Here is a 17,973-nt window from a genome sequence, read left to right on the forward strand (position 1 = left end):
GATATGTAAGAAAATCATACTAATAAAATTGACCCTAACTCATGCCATGGCTCACCTCGTTCCCAATCAAGGCAATTAGCTACTCATGACTAAAACTATAACAATTGCAAAATTAAACGCAAAGAACAAGATTGACATAATTGAAATTGAATTAAAGACAAAGGAATAAAAGATGAATCTCTGAAAGTAAATTAATAACAACAAGTATTGAAATAACAAGAAATTAAAGAAGAAGGAATTTGCATAAAAGCTTACTAATTAGATGATGAACAAAGTATTCAAATTCTATTTTCGTCGTCCCTTGCGAAAACTAGATCTAAAAACAGTTCTTCAGTAATGAAAAGCATAACCTAAAATTGTAGCTGCGTTCTACTGATAAACGATGCCAAAAGTTAATTACAAATTGGACTTTTAAAAGTCTAACACGAAGAATTAATCTCAGCTCGCAGACTGGTCGATCGACTGGTGTGCATGGTCGATCGACTGGTCATAGCAGAACAATAGCGTCTGAAGAAGTTCCACGGTCGATCGACTGGTGAGCTTGGTCGATCGACAAGCTGAGCTGTGCAGTAGCCTCCTGTCCTCTTCCAAACAGCCTCTAAGCTCCATACACGCATCCCGAGGTGAGTGAGTACGAACTTCCTTCTTCCAAGCTTCCCTGAAGTTGCCTCCGGAGGACGATTTAGGCTTGATTTAGCCCACTTTCACTCATTCCTACAATAAATCATAGAAATTGCACAGTAAACCGTTTCGGGAGAAATAGTAGCCTTAAGCTAATAATTATGCAAGGAAATACGTGCCAAAACTGCAAATAAAGTGTATAGAATATGCACGTATCAAATCTCCCCAAACCAAACCTTTCTTGTCCCCAAGCAAGCACTATGACCCAAATAAAAACCTAATGGAAAGGAGTATATCTCAGAGCTAGCTACAAGTCAATGCCAAACCGTTTAATGCACATAACCTACGACTGCAAAGCTCAAATCAAGTGAACAAATTTATACATATCATGGAATTAAATCGGGCGTTCGACCTTGCAAGACTCATAAATTCGGACTCTCCCGGGTCACTCTTCTCTCAGCAAAGCAAATGGTAAGAATGTATGTAGAAGAGAGGGAAGAAAATACAGACTCTCACCTAGACTGCGACTGACAAAACATGTATGCTTGACTAGAATGAATAATGATTCTAGCTACCGTACACACGCATAACCACCGTCAAGGACTATTACATGGCGAACTATTGCAAAATTTGGATATGTGAGGCTAAGTGGGAAAGAAAGGGCAAAAACAAGTATGGAAATGTGAAGGTAAGAGCCAAGCTAGTACCTAACTAACCATAGAGACCGTATCCCGTTCCTCCAACTCGAAAAATAAACAATGCCTTTAAAAGTCTAGGCAACACACTATCCCAAAAACTGACACCTCCATTTCACAAGATGAGCACATGAGGTGTATTTCTCGACTCAGCCGTTTTTTTTTTCTTATTATTTTTTTCAAATTCCTCTCCTTTTTTTTTCTTTCTTTCTGCTTTTTTTTCATATTTCTTTTTCTGGAATGGGCAGTCGATCGACCAACATCACCAGTCGATTGACCACCCCTGCAATTCCAGTGCTCTCTACCCAGATTAACAACTTCTCCTCTTTTTTTTCATCTGAGTTTCTTTCTTTCCAAGATGACACAACTCCTTCACTTCTCATAAATACTCACTCCATCAGTACAAAATGAACCAAAACCGCTATAATTCGGAAAGATCCTCTACTACTTCCTAGCTCGGCACAATGGTAGGCTAAGTATGGGATGTAGTTAAGGGCAACTGGCAGATATGGCTTATAGTGGAGTTAATGGGGCAAAATGAGAAAGGGAGAGATGCAATAGTTCTCAAAACATGTAATACCGACCACAAACCGATGCGTATAGGCAATAAGCAATCAAAACTCATACACGTGCAAAACATGAAATGACGGGAGTACTACTCTCAATCCTAAATTAACCGGTCATGAATGTCACCAGTTATAGGCTCTATATCTTAGAAAGTATAAGTAGTTTGCCAAAAGTAATGAGTCAAGTCTAATTACCCGAAATGAATTCCATAACAAAATTTGAGAAATCAATTTTAATTCTCGCTAAGCAGCTGTGAAAAGGCAAGGAATGGCATATTTGACTAATAGTGCAATATCATCATTAATAAACTCCAATCCGACTCGACTATATGCAAAAGTAAACGTGATATTCTTGATTTTTTATGAGTTTTTTTCAATTTTTTTTTCTTTTTTTTTGAAATGAAAAACAAATGCAAGCTAAAATGCAATAAACGTGTGACTGAAATGCAATAAAAAACAAATGCAGATGCAAAAGACATATGCAAATACCCTCCCCAAACCAAAACGCACAATGCCCCCATTGTGCTCAGCAGCAAATCACCAGCAGAAATAGGGAAGAATAAAAGCACAAAAAAATAAACGGGAAACTAATAAAGAAGGATAAGAAACTCACAAAAGACGACCTCCCCAAACCAACCAAAAACGGGGAGGTCACAAGCATCTAATCGCAACCGTCGTACTCGGAACCACTAGACTCTCCGGACCCCGAGTCGCTCTCCTCCTCCTCCGCCTCAGCAGCAGCGGCAGTAGTAGTAGTAGTCGTGGGAGGAGGTCTCTTGGCAGGCTGAGGGTAACCGCCCACCGGAGGGACAAAGAAGGACGGGTGAGCCCAGGCACCCTGTGGGAGCATCCGTCCCCGGGTGTACTCCTCGTAAACTGGGTACAAGGCTAAAGCCGTGTCTAGTCTGTGCTGATCAAAGCTCCTGCACAAGTCACCCAGCACACGTGACATCGCCTTTTGGTCCATGACCGCAGGGATAATAGTAGGTGGAGGGGGACGGAAAGTGGCCGGGAAGTCGGTGGGAGCAGGAGTGGAGGGAGAGGGTGCCTGTGAAGAGGAGACACGAGCTCTCCTCGAAGTGCTAGCAGTAGCAGTACCCGCCCCAATAGGGAGCCTGTAACTAGGCAAGGGCGGGCGAGTTGCCCCCGAAACAGTGGTGAGGGGCAGGATATGAGGGTAGCCTAGGATAGGGATGGGGTCGCAGATGAAAGAATCAATCTTCCACCGACTCCTACTATCGACCCACATCACAGACTGCGCGTAGGCAAGATCCATGAAGCGTAGGTCAGGGTCTATAGGGGCCTCCTCTCGAGGGAAAAGTAGAACTAGACGGTTGGCGATACGCGTCACCAACCCGCCACAAGCAATAGTGGTCAAAGTGCCCTCACTAACAGTCTGAAAGTGAGCGGCAGTAAAATAAGCGATGTTATAGATACGGGCTACCCGACTTTCAATGTTCAGATAGCTCGCCAAAATAGACAGTTCAATAGTATTCACATTATTCGACTCCTTACGGCCGAAAATGGTATTACCCATTAGCCGTAGAAAATACCGAAAAGGGGGCAAGTGGACGGAAGTGCCCGTCCTCTTAGGCCCGTTCCAGTCACTAATACAGGACCACATGACTCGGTGAACATCTGAGGTTTCCGAGGTTTTACCCTCGAAATAAAGACCCAAAAAACCAGCAAAGTCGGCTAATGTCAGGGAATAGGTGACATTGAATCGCCGAAAAGAAATGCAAACATTATTCTTATTTTCCTCAAAAGAAGCCGAGTCAAAATCATAAGACGAAAAGAACTCGAGGGTCAAAATGTAATATGTGAACTCAGCCATGTCCACAAGACCCGTCATTCCTGTCCTATTTAGCAGGGACACAACAGACTCAAAATAGCCTAATTTCTCTAAAGTGGGTTTTTGAAGAAATTGGGTGGCTGTTACTTTCATTTTCGCGACAAAAAGAGAAAACTTGGCACGCTGAGTAGAATTAGAAAAGATAACCTGCGGATAGTCAGGTAGACTATCTGTGGTGTCCTCAATCATTAGTGGCGGACCCCTAGGTCGTTTGGCAGCTCCCTGGCTGGACTGCCCTTCGAACATATGTTGCTTTCCTTTTGACATTGTTATTTCCTGCAAACAACAAATTAGTAACAAGCTTCCCTCAACCTTGACAATTTATGAAATCCTAACCAAAAATCAGAGATCAAAAATCAAATTAGGCTTTCGAATTTTTCTTGGGGGGAAACGGAATTAAGAAGCCCCTAGTTGCTAAATTATATCGAAAATCAAGGGAAAAGGGTAGAAAAAGCAATTAAAGCATAAAAAACGACAAGAAATCAACCCCTAAATCGATTATCCCAAATCGATTTTTCCGTCTCAAAGGAACAATGCTCGAAAATTTGGCATGACAGTGCAGTGAGAATCAAATTTAAATGATTAAGAGTGGATTAGAGACATACCTTTGACGAGACCTTGAAGATTGAAGCAAGAAAATTAGAGATTAAGGGATGGATTAGCAAGGAAAAATCGCAAGAAAGAGGGAAGGAACTAGGGTTCGTCCTCTGATTTTTTGTTTTATGAATATGAATGAATGAATGAGAAAAGAAGGAAACTTCCCTTATTAAAATGCGTTCTGAACCCGCGCTGTGGTCGATCGACCACCTGACCCGGTCGATCGACCAGTCTTCACTGAAAACAGCTTCTAGACTTTTCTCTTCAGTCGATCGACTGAGTAACTTAGTCGATCGACTGCAAACGCTGGCAATTAAACTCAAAATCGTCAAAAATTTATTTTGCCACTTCGATTTCCCGTTCTTCTCTCATGAATATTCAGTAAACCACCCTACGCACTTTGCAATAAAATAATCACCTGCAAAATTCTCAAAGGCACACATTTTTCAAACCAAGAAATTGTGAAATAAAAAGAAAAAACTAAAGCTCCTAATGCAAATTAAATGAAATAAAACCATTAAAATCCTAATTACAAAAATTTACAAGCCGGGTTGCCTCCCGGTTAGCGCTGGTTTAAGAGGTCCCGCACGACCTTTTTACCTCAATTTGCATCATCTGATAACGGGTCGAAGTACGATACCTCGACTTTCCCAACAAACTCATCTGTTCCGTGATAATGCTTCACATATTGGCCATTAACTTTGAACCTTTCTCCAACAGAGGTCTCCAATTCAACTGATCCGAACTTTATAACTGCTGTGACCATATAAGGGCCGGTCCACCTGGATTTCAGCTTGCCAGGAAATAAACGAATACGAGCGTTAAAAAGAAGTACCTTATCGCCAATATGGAACTCGCGCTTAATGATTCTCTTGTCGTGCCAGCGCTTCATTTTCTCTTTGTAGATCCTAGCATTGTCATAGGCCAGCAGCCTAAATTCCTCCAGCTCATTCAGATATGTCATGCGTTTCTCACGAGAGAGGTTAGGATCCAAATTCAAATCACAAATAGCCCACCAAGACTTACGCTCTAACTCAACAGGTAAATGATATGTCTTACCATAAATCAATCGGAACGGAGACATCCCAATTGGCGTCTTAAACGCGGTTCTATAAGCCCATAAGACATCATCTAACTTAAGACTCCAATCTTTCCGTGATTTAGAAACAAGTTTAGCTAAAACTTCTTTCAATTCTCTGTTAGAAATCTCAACCTGACCACTGGTTTGAGGATGATACCCCAAACCTCGACGATGTTGGACACCGAATTTAGTCAATAAAGTACTAAGTTGTTTCTCTTTAAAATGCATTCCACCATCACTAATGACAACCCGAGGGACACCAAAACGAGGGAAAATAATCTTTTTAAACAGTTTAATCACGGCTTTTGCATCGCAATGGGGAGTAGCAATAGCTTCCACCCATTTGGACACATAATCTACAGTTACGAGGATATATTCATTACCTTGACTGCTCGGAAAAGGTCCTTGATAATCAATGCCCCAGACATCGAAAATCTCAACCTCAAGAATGCCTACCTGTGGCATCTCATGTCTCTTGGAAATATTCCCCGATCTTTGACAAGCGTCGCACTCAGCAACAAAATTGCGACTATCTGCATGCAAAGTTGGCCAATAGAAACCAGATTAGAGTACCTTAGCTACAGTCCTGGACGGACCGTGGTGACCACCATAAACAGAAGAGTGGCAAGCTTCTAGGATATCCTTCACCTCCCATTGAGGCACGCATCTCCGGATGAGACCGTTTACGAATTCCTTGAAAACATAAGGATCATCCCAAAAGTATTGTCTAGCATCATAAGCAAACAGCTTCTTCTGCTGCCATGAAAGCTCGGGTGGTATCTTACCCACACAAAGAAAGTTAGCAAAATCAGCAAACCAAGGAGGTGGATAAGACCCTGAAGTAGTAATAGCTAACAGACTCTCATCAGGAAAAGAATAATTAATAGGTAACGAATCCTCCCTTTCTGTCAGCTGCAGAGATAAGTGGTCAGCTACCACATTCTCTGCTCCTTTCTTATCTTTGATCTCCAAATCAAACTCCTGCAAAAGGAGTATCCACCTCAAGAGTCTCGGCTTCGCATCCTTCTAAAGAAAGAGAGTCTTCAGCGCTGCATGGTCAGTATAAACAATAACCTTAGAACCTAACAAATAAGACCGAAATTTGTCTAAGGCAAAAACTACAGTTAGAAACTCTTTCTCAGTGGTATAATAATTGATTTGAGCCTCATCCAGAGTTCGGCTCGCATAGTATATGACATTCAAAGCTTTATTCTTTTGCTGTCCCAAAACTGCACCGATCGCATAATCGCTGGCATCACACATAATCTCAAATGGGAGGTCCCAATCAGGCGGCTGAATGATTGGCGCAGAAACTAGGGCCTCCTTTAACCTGTTAAAAGCGAAAAGGCACTCATCAGTAAATTCAAAGACAACATCCTTAAGGAGCAATTGTGTAAGTGGTTTAGCAATTTTTGAAAAATCCTTAATGAAACGCCGATAGAAACCAGCGTGACCAAGGAAACTCCTCACTCCTTTAACATTCACGGAGGAGGCAATTGCTCAATCACCTGTACTTTATCAAGGTTAGCTAAACAACGATCAAAGTCATTACCATAAACTGAGAAATCGTCCATAAATACCTCCATAATGTTCTCTATATAATCAGAAAAAATCCCCATCATGCACCTCTGAAAGGTAGCTGGGGCGTTACACAATCCGAAGGGCATTCTGCGATATGCAAAAACACCCTGTGGACAGGTAAAAGTGGTCTTACTCTGATCATCCGGATGAATAGGGATCTGAAAGAACCCTGAATATCCGTCTAGAAAACAGAAAAATTTGTTAAAAGCAAGTCTTCCAGTCATTTGGTTAACAAAAGGGAGGGGGAAGTTGTCTTTCTTGGTGGCGGCATTTAACTGTCTATAATCAATGCACATACGCCACCCTGTCACAACTCGTGTCGGTATTAATTCATTTTTATCATTTTTAACCACGGTAGTCCCTCCTTTCTTCGGAACTACCTGAACTTGGCTAACCCACTTGGAGTTGCCAACTGTATAAATAATACCTGCATCGAGTAGTTTCATCACCTCAGCCATAACAACTTCCTGCATCTTCGGATTCAACTTGCGTTGACCCTGTCTGTAAGGCTTGTGGCCTTCCTCCAGCTCTATCCTCGTGCATACAAACATCGGGGCTGATGCCCTTTATATCATCCAAAGAGTAACCTAGAGCCTTCCTGTTTTCTTAAGCACACATCAAAGCGGGCACCGGGTCATCATTAAGCTTAACACTAACAATAGGCAGTCTTGCTCTGTATCATCTAGAAAAACATACTTAAGATTAGGAGGAAGTGGCTTACGCTCAGGCACCTTTACCTCTACAGCATAGACAGAATCAGCTTCAATGGCATAGCAAGTGTTTACCAAATTCTCGTTGGCCAGGCTTAAGAGCATCTCATCTTCTTCCTCGTTGAGCTCGTAGCTCTCCATTGAGGCTACCAAAGCATCTGGATCCTCAGCATTCTCCGTTGTATTACCTGCACACTCATCTAAACTGGTTAGATCAGCTAAGGGATCTTTGGCTAAATATTCCCTCCAATTAAAATTAACAGCCCTGTCAACAATATCAATGGAATAACACGTATCATCATCAGCAGGTTCAGTGGCCTTACGAGCAAGAGTGAACTCAATGGTGTCATCCTCTACCTCTAAGGTTATGATTCCGTGTTTGACATCTATTACAGCCCCAGCTGTATGTAAAAATGGTCTACCTAAAATAATAGGTATCTGACTTTCCTCTGCAATGTCCAAAACAACGAAATCGACAGGAATAAAAAACTTACCCACTCGAACGGGTACATCCTCTAAGACTCCTATAGGTCTCTGAGTCGATCTATTTGCCATCTGAACGGTAATATCGGTCACCTTAAGTCTACCAATATTTAACCTTTCGCAAACGGAATATGGCATGACACTGACACTGGCCCCTAAATCAAAAAGGGCCTTCCCAATTTCGTGGTTACCTATAGTACAAGGAATTGAAAAACTACCCGGGTCCTTTAATTTGGGTGGTATATTAATTTGCGACAGAGCATAGCATTCTTCCACAAAAGCAACATTACCATCATCACGAAAGTTTCTCTTACGATTCAAAATGTCTTTCATAAATTTAGCGTAAGAGGGTACCTGGGTAATTAGGTCAGTGAAAGGAATAATTACCTCGAGATTCTTGACCATCTCCAAAAACTTACCATACTTGCGCTCTAGCTTAGTATTCTTTAAACGCTCCGGATACGGGACTGCAACACTGGCCGTAGGATCAGTAACCTTCGGCTTCCGTAAGTTTAAAACTTCCTTCAAATCATCAATAAGTGTAGAATCATGCAAACTAGTTGGCGGATTTGCGTCCTGCACTGGAGACCCAGTCGATCGACTGATAGGAGTGGTCGATCGACCGATCTGGCTGGGTGTCAACAGTTTCTGGACAGAGACTTCTTCGTCAGGAGTCTCAGTCGATCGACTAGAAATGTTGGTCGATCGACTGCTTATGCGTGGTGTGAACAGTTTCTGATCAGAAACTTTTTCGTCAAAAACTTCAGTCGATCGACTGATGGTGTTGGTCGATCGACCTCTTATGCTGGGTATGAATAGTTTCTGATCAGAAACTTTTTCATCTTACAACCCGGTCGATCGACTGGTTGGTACTGGCAATTGAGCTCGTTTTTGCACCAGAAATTAAACTAGCCTCCTTATAATTTCCCGACTCTCCTCTTGGACTAACGGGACCTTCATAGGAGAGGCCGCTTCTGAGATTAATGGCATTAATCGTCTCAATTGGCCCCTCACATTTGCTTGAAGAATTGGCGACTTGCTTAGCCTCTATATTCTTCAACTGCTGCACAAAATTCTTTGTAGATTCGATCCCGGCTGCTTCTATTTTCGCCACTTGAACCAAAAGAGTTTGGACCAGTTCTCTCAATTTCGCGGTCTCATCTGAATTATGGACAGGAATTTCAACTCGTTCCTTGGAAGCTTCAGAGGTCTCGAGCTTCTCGAGACGGGCAGTAATAGAAGTAATGAGTGTCACAAGGGCACTCATTTCATCACTTTGCTTGCGTGATTTTCCACGTGAACTCCCAAACTCAGCTCTATGGACTGCCATCTCCTCAATAGTGTTCCAACCTTTATTCTGACCGGTATTATTTTGGAACCTACCATTCGCAGCTGCGTCCAGGATGACCTTGTAATCATCATATAAAGCATTGTAGAATAAGTTGCAAAGGTACCACTGCTGGAAACCGTGGTGAGGGACAGACCGAACCAAATTCTTGAAACGTCCCCATGCTTCACAAAATTCCTCATCAGGTCCTTGCTGGAAATTTGTGATTTTACTTCTCAAAGCATTAGTCTTTGCAAGTGGGAAGTATTTTGTGTAGAAGGCCAATGCGAGAGATGTCCAATCTGTGACTCCAGCTGCTACCTTATCAAGGTAGCGGTACTAATCTCGCGCATAATCCTTCAAGGAGTATAAAAACATCACCCCCTTTACTTCATCCTGAGTCACCCCAAATAGGTATAGGTATGGAACAATGATGAGTCCTGTAAAAATTTCCATATGCTTCAGAGGATCCTCATCTGGTAGACCAGCAAACTGATTTCGCTCCACTAAATCAATATAGGAGGAACGAAAATCGAACTGACCAGTAGTAGGGGTAGGTAACACGTGCCCCTTTGGAAGGTGCTGCTCTTTTGGCTGAAGATTGTCATATATCGTAGTCATGTTCGCCAAACTGAGAGTACTCAAGTCTTCCTCTCAAAACCTGTCTTCTAACTGTGCAAATGCAAAACTAGAAGCAAAGGTAAGCAACGGCCTCAAGGAACCAAAGTTCCTTGAGACAAGAAAAATAAACTAAAAATAAAGCAAACAGAATTACACCGTTTCCCCGGCAACGGCGCCAAAATTTGATACCGTCGTTTTGTATCAAAATTAAATTTATTATTCCAAACTAAAACTATAGCTAGTGATAGTAAGGGTCGAACCACATAGAGACAAGATTAATTTTGTTTGCTATTTCCAGTCTATAAAAGTAACAATTAAGTGGGGGTTTTGAAATTGGTTGACTAATTTGACTAATTGCTAAAATAAGAATTTCTCAACAAGATAAAAGGAAGATCGGGAACTTCGGTTCACCATGGCTAAGGTCAGGTCAAAAGGGTAGTAGAGGTCCTATGATACGGTCTTAGGAAATATGAGCAAGCCTTTCGATCAATGCTCAAAATTAACCTTACGGTCTTCTAATTCCCTAGAATTTCTCAAAGCTTTCGCTCAAAGGAAATTCCAAACCTAATGACAACCTAACCTACTAATCTTTCAATCTAAAAAGATAGGTTTATCAAAAGGTAATAAAATCGATATGTAAGAAAATCATACTAATAAAATTGACCCTAACTCATGCCATGGCTCACCTCGTTCCCAATCAAGGCAATTAGCTACTCATGACTAAAACTATAAAAATTGAAAAATTAAAGGCAAAGAACAAGATTGACATAATTGAAATTGAATTAAAGACAAAGGAATAAAAGATGAATCTCTGAAAGTAAATTAATAACAACAAGTATTGAAATAACAAGAAATTAAAGAAGAAGGAATTTGCATAAAAGCTTACTAATTAGATGATGAACAAAGTATTCAAATTTGATTTTAAATCCCCTAAAAACTAGATCTAAAAACAGTTCTTCAGTAATGAAAAGCATAACCTAAAATTGTAGCTGCGTTCTACTGATAAACGATGCCAAAAGTTAATTACAAATTAGGCTTTTAAAAGTCTAACACGAAGAATTAATCTCAGCTCGCAGACTGGTCGATCGACTGGTGTGCATGGTCGATCGACTGGTCATAGCGAACGATGAGCGTCCTCGAGAAGTTCCACGGTCGATCGATCGGTGAGCATGGTCGATCGACCACCGGTGGCTGTGCAAAGAGCCTCTCCTCCTCTTCCAAACAACCTCTAAGCTCCATGCACGCATCCCGAGGTGAGTGAGTACGAACTTCCTTCTTCCAAGCTTCCCTGAAGTTGCCTCCGGAGGACGATTTAGGCTTGATTTAGCCCACTTTCACTCATTCCTACAATAAATCATAGAAATTGCAAAGTAAACCGTTTCGGGAGAAATAGTAGCCTTAAGCTAATAATTATGCATGGAAATACGTGCCAAAACTGCAAATAAAGTTTATAGAATATGCACGTATCACTGGCACCGAAGAGGCGTGGGCTAAAAACACGGCTACTAAATAACCGAATGTCGGGCTTGTGTTTGAATATTGGTAGTTGGTGTTATATTTTATTAGTTATTAATTTATCTTCAAATAAAAGATATTATTCTTAGCTTATTATCTAAGATAGGTTAGAGATAGAAATAATATCAGTTTTTATTTAGTTGTTATTTGATTCTTATCCTTTTTCCCAAGATAGCGTGGAGGAGGAGTTAGTATAAATAGGGCCTCTTGTAAACCCTATTTTTCAGATTATGAGTTTTAATAAAAGTTTACATTTGAGAGTTAACCCGAATTAATCTTGCGAGATTGTTAGTTTTCTGTTCATCCTTGAGAGGTTGAAAGTAATAGTAGGTTGAGCTATAACCTTGCGAGGTTAGAACGAGATCCACTATCCTATCCGGTTACTTTGTTCCAATTCACGCATATCATTCAATCCAATTCTTCGTTCCTGATCAACTACACGAAAATCCACATAAAAACATCCTAATAATTCTTTAGTTTCAAGATTTTCAATCCGTTTAAGTTATAACTCATTTGAACTTTAACAAACCCTAATTCGTTCGTTCAAAACCTATGAATTCTATATCAAATTGGTTATCACAACCTAGGTTTTTGATTTATTTTCTAATAAATCAATCTTGGGAAGTCATGGCTATTGGAGATGATGTCGAATATAGCGACGGTACAACAAAACCATGGAAGAACGACATGGATGCGATGAGAGCAGAAATCGGCCAGATTTCGTATGTTGTTAAGAACATAGCGACGGTGTTGGCTAAGAAGCAGAAGAAGGAAAACGGTGATGCATCCAGCATTGAGGGTGAGTCCGAGGAAGAAAGGCCAAAAGGGAATAAGAATAACAAAAACGATGATGATAAAGGCCTTAAACTCGACATATCCGAGTTTGATGGAGATCTAGATGCTGAAAAGTTTCTGGATTGGATTCGTCAAGCAGAGAGAATATTCGATTACAAAGACTACGATGAGCATAGGCAATTTAAGGTTGCTACCTTAAAATTAACCAAGTATGCGTCTTTGTGGTACGAAAATATGAAAAAGCAACAAAAAAGGGGCAGAAAACCTAAAATCGAGACTTGGGAAAAATTGAAGAAGCATTTGATGAAGCGGTTTATGCCTAGGGACTATGAGCAGGACAACTATTTAAACCTAACATCTTTAGCACAAGAGGGTTTGAACGTTGCTGATTATGTGAAAGAATTTGAGAAGTTGAGTATTGTTTGCGATTTGGAAGAGAAAGAAGAATTGAGGACATCACGATTTATTCGGGGCCTCAATCCAACGCTACAACAACGGGTAGAAATCCAGAATTACGATGGATTTGATGATGTTTGCAGGTTGGCTCTTAAATTCGAGAAGCAAGATAAGGGTAAGAAATCCTATTCTCGTGATTTTTCAAAGGGTTCGAATTCTTATTCGAAACAAGAAGCTACCACGCCTAGTAGCAAGGAGGCACGAAAAGAAAACCCAAAAGACAAGGGCAAGGGTACGGCGGTTGAAACAAAGGATGCGAGATTGAGGAGGTGTTTCAAGTGTGAGGGATATGGGCAAATTGCTAACGAATGTCCGCAAAAGAGAGCCCTAACGATTCAAGAATTGGTGGACTTAGTTCCAAACTTTGTACTCCCCGAACCAGAATCGAGTTCAGTTGTGCAAGAAGAGGAAAATAGCGAACGATAGGTGCATATTGTTGATCCCTATAGTGATGAGGAGAAGGAGGTGTTGGTAATCCGAAATCTCCACACCGAGGCAGCTCACGTTGAGGAGGAGCAAAGGGAACGATTGTTTTACTCTCATAGTAAGGTAAATAATCAGTTTTGCAATCTTATTGTTGATAGTGGTTCTTGTACTAATGTCGTATCTAGGGAACTTGTTGACAATCTGAAATTGCCTACTAAAAATCACCCTAAACCGTATAAATTGCATTGGCTTGATGGGAATAACAAGATCCTAGTTAAGAAACAGGCCTTAGTTTCTTTGAAATTAGGACCGTATGAAGATGAAATATTATGTGCCGTGATTCCAATGAATGCTTGTCATATATTGTTGGGAAGGCCGTGGCAATTTGATCGCAGGGTTGGGCATGACGGCAGGAGTAATGTTTATATTGTGTGCAAGGGGAAATCTAAGTATCAAATTACACCCTTGTCACCGAGTAAATGAAATAAACCCGCTGCAATAGAGAGCTTGTTTTTAGAAGCAAGTGCAGTAGAAGAGGTCCTCGCTCAAAGAGAACGAGCATATGTGCTGGTTGTCCGAGACTTGGAGTCCGTTGGTGAGAGTAACCGCCAAGGAGTGCAGGGGTTACTTAACGAGTTCATGGATGTGTTTCCCGAGGAGTTACCATATGGGTTACCTCCATTGCGGGGAATTGAACATCGCAATGACTTGATTCCCGGAGCTGCTTTTCCTAATAAACAAGCTTATCGGTGTAATCCCGAGGAAGCTAAATAATTACAAAGACAAGTACAAGAACTAATTGATCGAGGGTATGTGCAAGAGAGTTTGAGTCCATGTGCAGTACCAGCATTATTAGTGCCAAAAATGGAGGGAACTTGGTGAATGTGTATTGACAGTAGGGCAGTGAACAACATTACAATCAAAACCGCTTTCCTATGCCAAGGCTTGATGATATGTTAGACGAACTTTCTGGTTTGTGTGTTTTCTCTAAACTGGATTTAAGGAGTGGTTATCATCAAATGAGGATTCGAGAGGGAGATGAATGGAAAACCGCTTTTAAAACGAAACAGGGGTTATACGAATGGCTCGTCATGCCATTTGGGCTGTGTAACGCTCCTTGCTCATTTATGAGGCTTATAAATGAAGTCTTAAGGCCTTTCCTTAACAAGTTCGTGGTGTTATATCTCGATGACATTCTAATTTATAGCAAAAATGAAGAAGAGCACAAGCATCATCTTAGGGCTGTATTCGAAGTTATATGAAAATAGAAACTATTTGGCAAGCTTGAGAAGTGCACGTTTATGGTGCCGAGTGTGGTGTTTCTTGGATATATTGTTGGTAAAGATGGTGTGAGTATGGACCCATCCAAGATCGACGCAATTCAGGCCTGGCCGGTTCCTAAGTCGACTACAGAGGTCTGAAGTTTCCATGGATTAACATCATTCAATAGGCGATTCATTCAAGGGTTCAGTTCCATCATGGCTCCAATTACAGAACTGGCCAAGAAAGGGGAGTTCGTGTGGACTACTAGCGCTCAAAAGGCGTTTGAATAAGTAAAGAGTAAGTTGTGTTCCGGGCCTATTTTAGCACTTCCTGATTTTGACAAGTTGTTTGAGGTCGAATGTGATACGAGTGGCGTTGGAATTGGTGATGTATTCGTACAAGAGAAAAGGCCGATTGCATATTTTAGTGAGAAGCTAGGTGGAGCTAGGTTGAACTACTTAACTTACGATAAAGAGTTCTATGCCATTGTGAGAGCATTGGATCATTGGAGTCACTATCTGCGACCTAAGTCTTTTATATTACATTCTGATCATGAGGCGTTGAAACATATACATGGGCAGCAAAAGTTGAACCCAAGGCACGCTAAATGTGTTGAATTTTTACAGTCTTTTACATTCTCATCAAAGTATAAGACGGGAAGTTCGAATATTGTAGCTGATGCACTTTCCAGGAGGCATTGTTTGTTGGTTGAGCTCGATGTAAGATTGTTGGGTTTCGAGCATATCAAGGAGTTGTACAAGGTTGATCCGTCTTTTGCTAAAGAGTTGATTGAACCTAATAGAGCTTATACATTGCAAGATGGGTTTTTATTCAAGGGAAATTAAATTTGCATTCCACAAAGTTTGATTCAGGAACTACTTGTTCGCGAATCTCATAGAGGAGCAATACCTGGTCACTTTGATTCTAATAAAACTTACGACATTGTAAGTGAAAATTTTTATTGGCCGATGATGATTAAGGATGTTCAAGAAATCGTGGCTAAGTGTTCCGGGTGTCAAAAAGCGAAGAGTTCATTTGCTAAAGGGCTGTACACGCCATTACCAGTTCCGAAACAAATTTGGAGAAAGGTGAGTATGGATTTTATACTCGGATTGCCTAGAACTCCGCGTGGTAAAGACTCTATAATGGTGGTTGTTGATCGGTTTTCGAAGATGGCTCATTTCATTCCTTGTCATAAAACCGATGATGCTACTAATGTTGTTGATCTGTATTACAAAGAAGTGGTCCGTCTACATGGAATTCCACTTACCAATGTATCGGATCGAGATGTAAAGTTTCTTAGTTATTTCTGGAAAATGTTATGGCGTTTGATGGGAACTAAGTTACTTTTCAGTACTTCTCACCATCCACAAACAAATGGTCAGACGGAAGTAACTAATCGCACTCTTAGAATTTTGTTGAGAGGATTAGTTAGAAGGAGCACAAAAGATTGGGATGTTAAACTCGCATATGCCGAGTTTGCTTACAATCGAACTCCATCTGTTACTACTAGGAGAGCTGCATTTGAAATTGTGTACGGAGTTAATCCATTTTTGCCTATTGACTTGGTTCCAATCCCAAAGAAAGATCTCATGAGTTTCGAAGCAAAAGATAGACAAGAGACGTTTCTTCGTACTTGTGAGCAGGTGAGAGCTCAAATTGAGAAGGCGAATGCAAAGTATAAGGAGAAAGAAAATAAGCATTGCAAACAGCCCGTGTTTAAGGTAGGAGATCTTGTGTGGCTACACTTGAGGAATAAACGATTTCCATCAAAGCGGAAGAATAAGCTTATGCCGAGAGCTGATGGTCCGTTCAAGGTTTTGGAATGTTATGGTTCAAATTCCTATAAGCTTGAGTTACCAATAGAATATGGAGGTGTGAGTGCTACTTTCAACGTGGGAGACTTGTCACTGTAACTGGATGACGACAATTTGAGGCCAAATTTTCAAAAAGAAGGAGAGAATGATGCGGGAGCATTGCTCGATAGTGAAAATGAAGTTCTTGTTAGTTGAAATGCGGCCCAAATAGTAAAGGGATTCAAGTTTGGCTCGAGTTGTGTGACGATGTTGAAATGGGCTGGCATCGAAGAGGCGTGGGCTGAAAACACGGTTACTAAAAAACCGAATGTCGGGCTTGTGTTCGGATATTGGTATCTGGTGTTAGATTTTATTAGTTATTAATTTATCTTCAAATAAAAGATATGATTCTTAGCTTCTTATCTAAGATAAGTTAGAGATAGAAATAATATCAGTTTTTATTTAGTTGTTATTTGATTCTTATCCTTTTTCCCAAGATAGCGTGGAGGAGGAGTTAGTATAAATAGGGCCTCTTGTAAACCCTAATTTTCAGATTATTAGTTTTAATGAAAGTTTACATTTGTGAGTTAACCCGAATTAATCTTGCGAGATTGTTAGTTTTCTGTTCATCCTTGAGAGGTTGAAAGTAATAGTAGGTTGAGCTATAACCTTGCGAGGTTAGAACGAGATCCACTATCCTATCCGGTTACTTTGTTCCAATTCACGCATATCATTCAATCCAATTCTTCGTTCCTGATCAACTACACGAAAATCCACATAAAAACATCCTAATAATTCTTTAGTTTCAAGATTTTGAATCCGTTTAAGTTATAACTCCGCTGTAACTTTAACAAATCCTAATTCGTTCGTTCAAAACCTACGAATTCTATATCAAATTGGTTATCACAACCTAGGTTTTTGATTTATTTCCTAATAAATCAATCTTGGGAAGTCATGGCTATTGGAGATGATGTCGAATATAGCGACGGTACAACAAAACCATGGAAGGACGACATGGATGCGATGAGAGCAGAAATTGGCCAGATTTCGTATGTTCTTAAGAACATAGCGACGGTGTTGGCTAAGAAGCAGAAGAAGGAAAATGGTGATGCATCCAGCATTGAGGGTGAGTCCGACGAAGAAAGGCCAAAAGGGAATAAGAATGACAAAAACGATGATGATAAAGGCCTTAAACTCGACATATCCGAGTTTGATGGAGATCTAGATGCTGAAAAGTTTCTGGATTGGATTCGTCAAGCAGAGGGAATATTCGATTACAAAGACTACGATGGGCATAGGAAATTTAAGGTTGCTACCTTAAAATTAACCAAGTATGCGTCTTTGTGGTACGAAAATATGAAAAAGCAACAAAAAAGGGACAGAAAACCTAAAATCGAGACTTGGGAAAAATTGAAGAAGCATTTGATGAAGCGGTTTATGCCTAGGGACTATGAGCAGGACAACTATTTAAACCTAACATCTTTAGCACAAGAGGGTTTGAACATTGCTGATTATGTGAAAGAATTTGAGAAGTTGAGTATTGTTTGCGATTTGAAAGAGAAAGAAGAATTGAGGACATCACGATTTA

At 40.6% G+C, this 17,973-nt stretch overlaps 1 protein-coding gene and 1 non-coding gene across 2 annotated transcripts; both read left to right on the forward strand.

Annotated features, from left to right (window-relative positions):
- Positions 1 to 9,649: 9,649 nt before the first annotated feature.
- Positions 9,650 to 9,758, forward strand: LOC141635916 (small nucleolar RNA R71). The gene has a single exon (XR_012540569.1). It is a non-coding gene; the product is annotated as a small nucleolar RNA R71 (small nucleolar RNA).
- Positions 9,759 to 12,276: 2,518 nt separating this feature from the next.
- LOC141632040 (uncharacterized) lies at positions 12,277 to 15,434 on the forward strand. The gene is made up of 4 exons (XM_074444630.1): positions 12,277 to 13,169; positions 13,350 to 13,741; positions 13,829 to 14,077; positions 14,914 to 15,434. Exons 1-4 carry the CDS (start codon positions 12,277 to 12,279, stop codon positions 15,432 to 15,434), a joined length of 2,055 nt encoding a protein of 684 aa, XP_074300731.1.
- The last annotated feature ends 2,539 nt before the right edge of the window (positions 15,435 to 17,973 follow it).

Source organism: Silene latifolia, chromosome Y, assembly GCF_048544455.1.
Source record: "Silene latifolia isolate original U9 population chromosome Y, ASM4854445v1, whole genome shotgun sequence".
In the NCBI taxonomy this organism is placed as follows: Eukaryota; Viridiplantae; Streptophyta; class Magnoliopsida; order Caryophyllales; family Caryophyllaceae; genus Silene; species Silene latifolia.